This window comes from Panthera tigris, chromosome E1 (assembly GCF_018350195.1).
Source record: "Panthera tigris isolate Pti1 chromosome E1, P.tigris_Pti1_mat1.1, whole genome shotgun sequence".
Lineage (NCBI taxonomy): Eukaryota > Metazoa > Chordata > Mammalia > Carnivora > Felidae > Panthera > Panthera tigris.
In genome coordinates, this window is record NC_056673.1 from 24,021,433 (window position 1) to 24,029,655 (window position 8,223).

The following is an 8,223-nucleotide window of genomic DNA, read 5'->3' on the forward strand; positions in this document are numbered from 1 at the left end:
ACAGAATGCAAATCGGTAGTTAATAACAGCGGGAAGCCACGGAGAAAAGCTTGGCTGGCATTAGCAAGGGGATTCAGCCATAGCCAAGGTAAAAACATAGCCCAGTCCTGCTTCTCTTCCCTCTGGGTTCTGAGGTGTCATTCAGCTCCCCATCAGGCCTCACCTCTACTTGTTAAAACATCAAATAACACACCAAATATCTAAACATCAGATTTTCTATTTTTATTAAAAACTCACAAATTTATTCAACATGTTTTCTTTCATACAGTGAATGGTCTAATATGCACTGGAGGTCACACAAGCTTAGGTTTATCAGAACAATAAAAGACATATGAGAAATTTAATATATAAAGAAAAAAGTAGCAGCTGTTGACTGCATATTTGACCATAAAATTTAAATATTTTGGACTTTTATTTTAAAGACACAAAAATAAAACCTGTGTGGGTCTATATAAGTCATATTAACAATTCCATGAATGTTCAACAGGACTAAAAATTAGCAAAGATGTTTTTTTTTTTAAACCTTGTAACACTTTTTTTCTTTTTTTTTTTTTAACACTTTCTCAGGTTGTGGTGCCAGGCACCTTTACAGTATTTGTGCTATAATTATTCTATTTGGCAAGTGTCTGAATATCATGTTTTCTCTTTGCCTTGTGTAAACAACACCTTTTTACATACTAGCACAGTGAGCTGCGAGCCCTGCAAATCTGTCAGAACATCTACAGGAAAAGAAAATGAACAATTTTGGTTGATTGCTCAAAACATTTTGTTTTTGAACAAGAGGTTTCAAAACAGGATATATTAATAAAACACTGAACTCCTGAATTTAACATTATACGTAAACAGTTGACTGTTTTTAGTTCAATAGTCTTTTTTTTTTTACTTTTTTTTTTTTTTTTTTTTGTATGTGTGAAGGTAGAATACTTTCTTGTACAGTTGATGTTCAAGTCATTTTACTGAGAGGTCTGGCTAGAGACCATCCTTATCGAGGGTGTCTGTGTGTATCTGTGTGTGTGTGTGTGTGTGTGTGTGTGTGTGTGTGTGTGTAGAGCTTTGTGAAGGTAGAAGAGTTGATACTGAGGGCTTTACATTTAGAATTTTGCAATTTTCGCAAAAACAAAAACCAAAAACCCAGATAGACAAAAAATATATATATATATAGTCCCACCTGATGCACAGCAGGTCGGCGTTTCTGAAGCTATAAGAGTTTGTTGTCGCTGTTGCTGAACTCTGAGACAACACTAGTGAATTTCCCAGAGCCAGAACCCTCCTGGCTGGCCCGGGAGCGCCCCGGGCTGCTCCACCTCCCTCACCCGGCTGCGCCTCGGCCTCCCTCCCCGCGGCTCCCGGCGTCACCACTGGCTGTGCGCCCCCGCCGCCTCCGTGGCTGTTTCTCTGCAGCCCTCTGGCCAGGTGCGCAGGCTCGAAGAGTCTTGCCCCGGGATCCGGGTCCAGGTGGAAGATGGGGAGACGTCTGAATATCTCTTCCGGAGCCCCAGTTCTGCACCTTGCCAGTCAGAGCACGGATCCCAGTTCTACTTCCAGGAGGATTTGGATTCTGTTTCTTGTCCCCCTTTCCCGTCTGGACTCGCCAGACGGAAAATGGTCCCCGAGGCTGAAGGAAGTGTGTGTGTATGGGGGGTGGGGGGGTGACTTGCTTTTATGTTTTTTTTTTTCTTCTTTTTTCTATTTTTCTTAAATAAAGGTTCATTTCTGTACAACCACGAACTCCGCGGACCGTGCGAGACCCCGCTACCACACGGCCGCCTCGTTCATTTCGGGCGGGTGAGACAGGTGGTTCCCGTAGCTCGCCCCGCCGTTGACCGACAGTGATGAGAAGGGCGGGCTGGGCCCGAAGACCTCAGCCGACATTGAGTGTAGAGGCCCGGGCAGGCTGGGCTCAGGGCTGGGCGAGTCCCCGGGGGGGTGCGCCAGGATGTCAGTGAACCGCTGCGCCTCGCTCGACGGGTGGTGGCCCGGCAGCGGGTGCTCCAGGCCGCCCAGGGGCGTCCCGGAGGGCCCGGACGACGGCACGAAGGGCAGGTCCACCGGCGTCTGAGCCTGCGAGGACGGGGGGCCTTGCGGGAAGAAGTCATAGTTGCCCCCGGGCCCGTAGTACTCGCTCTGGTAATCTGCGGAGCGGCGGGGAGGAGGGTGTCAGGACGGCGGAGAAAGGACGCGAAGGACAACTCGGGGAACTCGCCGTCGCGGGCTCCCCTGCGGCGCTGGCCGCGGGGAGGAGGCTTGGTGCAAACAGCGGAGCTGCTCCCGGCCAGCTCGCCCGCCTCGTTCGCGGTCGGGAATTCGGCCCTCGCTCTGGACTACCTCCTCTTGATTTACCCTCCGGCCTTCCCCATCTCCCCCACTCGAAGCGCCTCCCGCGCTGCCACCCGCTTCCAACGAAGCCAAGCCCGGCTGGCCGCTCCCCGCCTCTGGGCTGCACACTCACCTCCGTAGAAGGAGAAGGGTCCGTTGGGGATGAGCTCGCCCGGCTCCAGGCGGTCCACGAGCGGCCGCATCCGGCGCGGACTGCGGAAGAAGGCGTGGCGCCGGGCTCCCAACGCGCTCAGCTGCTTCATCCTCCGTTCCTTGGAGCGTCTGTTCTGGAACCAGACCTGAAGCAGACACGCGGCGGGGTGAGGCTCGGGAGACACCCCACCCCCCACACACACACACACTTCGGATGCGGGGGCCGATCGGCCCCTAACTCCTCTAACCGCTAGCTGGACTCAGGGCTCCGCGCGCGCGCGCGCGGCTGTGTGTGTGTTGTGGTGCGTGGGGGTTATGTCTGAGTAGGAACGCCAAGGGCGGCCCCTGAGCCAATGGTATACAGGATTCCCGACTGGGGACCTGGGCAAGCAGCCCTGCCCGACGTGAGGCAGTCGGAGTTGTTTCCAATATCACACTGTCACAGTTACATCTTCTGGGGGCTGTACACACATAGACACTCAACCTCCCCAAATAGTGTCAGACACACGCGGTTTCCCGTCCAGGGTCCCTGGCAGCCCCCTCCCCCATGACGGTGAGAGAGAACTAAACAGCCTCCTGCTGACACCCAGTCTGCCAATGATAGTGACACTAAAACCCACAATCTCCTTTTCAAATCCATGCAAAATCTCCCAGTGCCGAATATACTTATCCTCAGCCTCTCACTGAAAACACAGACACGCAAACTTCCCTTCACTATGCACATGTTGGCACAGCCTCTCAGAGGCTGCAAGGAGCGTGGCGGCCTGGCTGTGTGTGCCTCCCAGCCTCCCAGGCACATCCACCCACATCCTTGCAGAGCCTCCACGGGTGAACCAGACACCTAACCTTGGGCCTGAGTCTCAGGCCCAAATCATACGCAGCCTGGAGTCCTCACAACACACTGGCACAGCTGCCCAGATGCCCACCTTCCCCCTACCCCATCCCACTTTAGACCGCCAGACGCTGAGCTGACTCCAGCTCGGACCTTTTCCTCTTCAAACCAGGACTCCCCCCCCCCACCTCTCTCGGGAGAAGCTCTGGGGCTTGTCTAACCGCGGCAAGAGACCCACAAAACAGGGGAGGGGGACACAGAGGGAGATCAGTGTTGTGGAGGAGCCACTGGAACTGACTCACTCCGGCATGCTCAGAGAACTCTGTGTTCCTCATCTCTGCAGAAGAAAGGGTCCCAACTCCCCTTGCAGTGTCCAACAATGTCCCCTCCCCTGGACACTTGCTGAGCTCACCGTCCCCCCCCCCCCCACTCTGCCACTACCACCACCAGCTTTGGATTGGGAAGTGGAGCAGGCCTAGGGATTTCCAGATGCTCTATGCCACAGGCCGCACCTCACAGGTCGCCAGGGTAGGGGTGTGTCTGGGCCTCTCCACTCCTCCCCCTCCAGCCTCCCTGAACCCGCAACCCTGCTCGAGGCTGGGTTTCCCCAGCTAGGCCTGGATGCTGGTGTAGAGGAGCCTGTAGGTCTCAAGGGGAACTGAGTAGCATGCCCAGGCCCCGACCTGGATGACACGCATGTTGAGGCCAGTCTCCTGAGCCAGCTGCTCCCGGATATGGCGCGTGGGCTTGGGAGTGGCAGCAAAGGCTGCCTTCAGAGTTTCCAGCTGCTTCGCCTTGATGGTGGTGCGGGGCCCCCGCCGCTTGGCGCCCAGGTTCTGGTCATCATTCTCATTGCTGCCCCCTTCCTTGTCGGATACGTTGGCGCTCTCCGAGTCCTTGGCATCATCCTGTGATGGGTCTTGGGAGTCTGGAGACAAACTGGGGTCGCTGCCCGTGGTGGCTGGGGAGAGGGAAGGGACAGGTGAGCAGCGGCCTTAGTGGGCCTCCTTCCCCCAGGAACCCCACCCCTAGCGAGTTGGGAATTGGGGCCTCACCCGAGTGGAGGCTGTTCTCTTTGGCGACACTGCTATTGCTTAGGTAATCCTCTTTGCAGACAAACTTGTTCTCGTCGATGATATAGAGCTCCTCACCAGTGGACAGCTGCTTGTTACACATCATGCAGGTGAAGCAGTTTAGGTGAAACACTTTGCTCCGCGCTCGCCGTACCAGGTCGCTAGGGGAGATGCCCTGCGCGCAGCCGGCGCATTTGGTACCGAAACATCTGCGGAGTGGAAGAGGACGGGTTGGTGAGGAGCAGGGCGGGCGGGGAGAGGCCGGGAAAAAGACGTTAGAGAAAGAGAGAAATAGAAAGTGGAGGATGAAGAAAAGGATGGGGGAAAAGGAGACAGCCAAAAAAAAGAGGCAGAATGCCGATCAAGCAGGCAAGAAGGCCGGAGAGAGCGCGGGGCACCAGTGAAAAGTCAATGGGGGAGATACACATGGTTACGGTGAGAGAGCGAGGGGCCCAAGCTGCTCCCCTCCCCCACCAGGCCTCATGCCCAGTGCTGTCCCAGAGGAAAAGAGCGCCGCGGAAGAAGGCGGCAAGGCGGCTATGGGAAGGGGGAGGGAGGCACTTCTTTTCTTATTAGATTCAGAGAACAGTCAAATTTTAATTAGAGCTCCATGTAAACGCGACCCGAGCGCCGCTTTTCTCTCCTAGCGTCGCCTCTCTTTCACTGCACAAGAACCTGCGCATAGGCTGGGGGTTGGCAAAGTCCAGTCCCACCGCGGGTGAAGAAACAGCCGCGGAGCACGCAGACGGCTGCAGCTGGGCCGCCGCCACGTTCAAGCCCAAAGCCCGGCAGGTTGGCACAAGCTAGAGTCACCGCGGGGCTCTAGGTGCTGGGCTGCGCTTTGCGGGAGCCAGGCCTTTGGGGCCCACTGGCAGCTGGCACCGTTCGCTGTTCTCCGGTTCGGCTCCAGCCAGTATTGGGGACACCAGGTGCGGTCAACCGAGGTTCAGAGGCTCAGCCCGCGCTTGCTCCGGGCAAAACCAGCCTGCACAGCGCTTTTCTCCATGGTTCCCCGCAATCAGAGCCACGCTTCCCGGGGACAGTGTTGGGGACAGCGCGTTCTGGGCCTCTGAGCAAAGCGACCTGGATGGCCTCGCACCCCCACCCCTTCTCCCAGTTTGATCTGTCACCAGAAACTCAGAGAAAAGCAGAGACCAAGTCAATCGAGTAAACTGAGAGGTTTCAAACCAGTACAGAGGAATTAAAATTCGCATTTGCTTCTGTTCTTCTCGGTTAACTTGTGTGTTTGTGTGGATTTCGGGGCAAGATAGTTTAAGAGAATAAATTAAAACGCTAAACTAAGGAGGGGCGTCTGGAGAAGTCTCCCGGCTCACACGAGCCGGCCTCGGTTTTTCCCGGTTTCGGCAAGGAGGTAGTGGGGCGAAGGGAAGGCGGGCAGTGCCTGGGAGAGCTCCGAGCGGAGCCTACGCCACAAAGCCGAGGTTCGCGTTGGGCGGAGACCGAACCTCCCGCCAACCCAGGCAGCCGGGAAGCCCAGGGAAGGGTCTTCCCGGAGGCTGGAGCCTTGGGGCATTTCACAAGCACCTAGCAACTTGCCTAGGCCGGCGCTGGGAGGCTGTTCGGGGTTTCAAGAACACCCTGGGATATGCAGGATTGGCATTAGGGCTGGGTTTTTCCCTGCCGCCACCAAGGCACAGGACTCAGACACTTTACGCAGAAGCCTCTGTGGTTCCCGCCAAGAACCACTTCTTCTTTTTGGAGGCAAAAAGAAGTGGCTTGGATGTAGCCCGGGCTTCTAAGCCCAGCCTGGAGGGCAAGCAACCTGGGAGGCTCGGAGAATGCAGTTGTTGGAGAGCTCAGAGCGGGGAAAGACCAGAGGTGGGGTTACAACGCCGGAGGCTGTGCTGCCCCCTTCTAGGCTTGGAGGGGCTTCTAGGCGGAAGTGGATTCAGAACCTTTCTTCCCAGGCACGTGCAGCTAAGCCCAGACCCACAATTTCCAGGAGGCAAGCAGGGCCACCTCCCGGGTGCCCTGTGCACCAGCTGACGAAGAGGCGGGTGCCCATGGGACTTGGCTGCCCTCTCCAAAGGCTGCTCCTAACGCGGTTGCTTCGGCCACGCTGACCTCTCATCCGAATCTGGCCGGCAAGGGCCCTCGGGGAGGGAGCAGCAGAGGTGCCCCAGGGAAGTACTCACCGGAAAAAGTCGTTCTTGCAGTAGAGCTTGCCTTCCCGGGAGAAGCACTTCTCGGTCAGGTTGCATTTACATTCACAGCACTGGACGCACTTGACATGCCAGGCCCTGTCCAGCACATTCAAGAGGAAGCGGTCCAGGATGGGCCTTTTGCAGCCGGCACAGTGCACCATGGTCTTTGGTTTTGGTCGGGTGAGGCCGGGAGAGAGAAGAGCAGGGAGAGCCTAGGGGATACCTCCCAAAGACGATAGCAAGAGCTCCCCAGCCCCTCCAGAAAAGAGGAGACACACTGGGGGTGCGGGCCAAAACCGGCACCAGGAAACCAGAAGGGGGTGAAAATGAGGCTGATGCGAGGCGGAGGGCACCTCGGTGGAGTGTGCAGCCTGGGAGTCCCAGGGCCCCGGGGCACCGCAGCCCCGCCGAAGCTCCCGGGGCGAGGAAGAGTCTCGGGCCGGCGAGAAAGCCACTCTTCTGCCCAGAGCCCGCGGAGGAGTGAAGGTCACCGAGAACGGCGACGGGAACAGAAATAAATAAAACGGAGACGGAGAAGGAAAAGGACGACGCAGCGAGCTCGGGTCGCAGGGAGAGCGCCGTGGAGTTCTCTTGGGCTTGAGGTAGAGCTGTCAGAAGTCAAAGTGCATCTGCTTTTGTCGGAGTATGAGGGCGGGTGTGTGTGTGCCGGGCTGCCTGCCACCGGGATTTCCCCTCCTCTTTTTATAAAAGAAAAGAACAAAACGAGTAGAGAAGCTTTGGATCCTAAACTGCCGGCATCGCGCAGCGGGTCCGAACGCGCCGGGCGCCCGCCGTGGGCCTGGGGGAGGGGGCGGGGGCAGGCCAAGGGAGGGGGGAGGGAGGGAGGGCAAGGCAGGAGGAAGATCTCGTTGTTGATGGTTGTTGCGGCTTAGGTTCCCCCCCGTTTGGAGAAGTGTTTGTGTCAGTCGAGATTGCAGAGGGACAACTCCAGGCGGACGCAGCCAGGTGCGCTGGCTCACTCCCCACCGCCCCAGCCCCGTCACCTCGGCCCGTGGCCTGCCTGGCGGCCTCCGTGTTTTCGGGACGGCCCTCCCTGCTCCTGGACTCCTTCGGGGAGGTGATACGGTCTGGCTCCTCACCGCGCCTGGCCGTGCATCGTGGCTCCAGTCACAACTCGCGGCCGCCTGGGCGCGCAGCCCCGCATCGCTCGGCCCGCGCTCGGGCTGCCTGCGTCCAACCCCACAGTCGCGCGACTTTCTTTTCCTTTTCCCCCTTTTTTCGTTGTGGTGGCAAATCTGGGTTTCCTTTCTAGCCTTTCCTTCCTTCCTTCCTTTTTTTTTCTTTTGCAGCGGGAGGAGTCAGGGGGAGGGGGAGTAGCTTGGAGAGCTTTAAAAAAAAAAAAAAAACGTCCTGGTGCAGCAGCTACAGTTCTGCGAGGCTGGAACAGCTCAGCAAGGGCCGCTGCTGTCGCCGCCCAGGCCGCAGTTCGTTGCTGGCTGTCCCCGGACAAGCGTCCCTCTGTCCCTGGTCTCCTGGCCCAGTCCGCCGCCCTGGCGCGTCTCTCCCCAGCTCCGGCGGCTCGGTCACTGCTCCTGGCTGTTGGCTGAGCTCTGGAAGCCCCCTCGCCTTAATGCAGCGCCCGCCGACGTCACCGCGGCCTGCGACCAATCAGCGGCTCGCGGTCCCTCTGTAAACCATTCTGCATCCCCCGGCCGGGGAGAGT

At 57.4% G+C, this 8,223-nt stretch overlaps 1 protein-coding gene across 1 annotated transcript; it reads right to left on the reverse strand.

The window, feature by feature from the left end:
• Nucleotides 1–199: 199 nt before the first annotated feature.
• LHX1 (LIM homeobox 1) lies at nt 200–7,012 on the reverse strand. The gene is made up of 5 exons (XM_042967521.1): nt 6,531–7,012; nt 4,357–4,583; nt 3,985–4,262; nt 2,450–2,615; nt 200–2,132 (listed from the first exon to the last, which is right to left on the reverse strand). The coding sequence occupies exons 1-5, from the start codon at nt 6,698–6,700 to the stop codon at nt 1,753–1,755; spliced, it is 1,221 nt and encodes a 406-aa protein (XP_042823455.1). The 5' UTR covers nt 6,701–7,012; the 3' UTR covers nt 200–1,752.
• Nucleotides 7,013–8,223: the final 1,211 nt, after the last annotated feature.

Excerpts from the sequence above, each read along its gene's own strand:
- LHX1 (XM_042967521.1), bottom strand. The coding sequence starts at position 6,700 with ATGGTGCACTGTGCCGGCTGCAAAAGGCCCATCCTGGACCGCTTCCTC. Across the intron at positions 2,616-3,984 it reads TCAACATGCGTGTCATCCAG|GTCTGGTTCCAGAACAGACG; the intron begins GTCGGGGCCTGG and ends TGTCTGCTTCAG. Across the intron at positions 2,133-2,449 it reads ACCCTTCTCCTTCTACGGAG|ATTACCAGAGCGAGTACTAC; the intron begins GTGAGTGTGCAG and ends GCCGCTCCGCAG.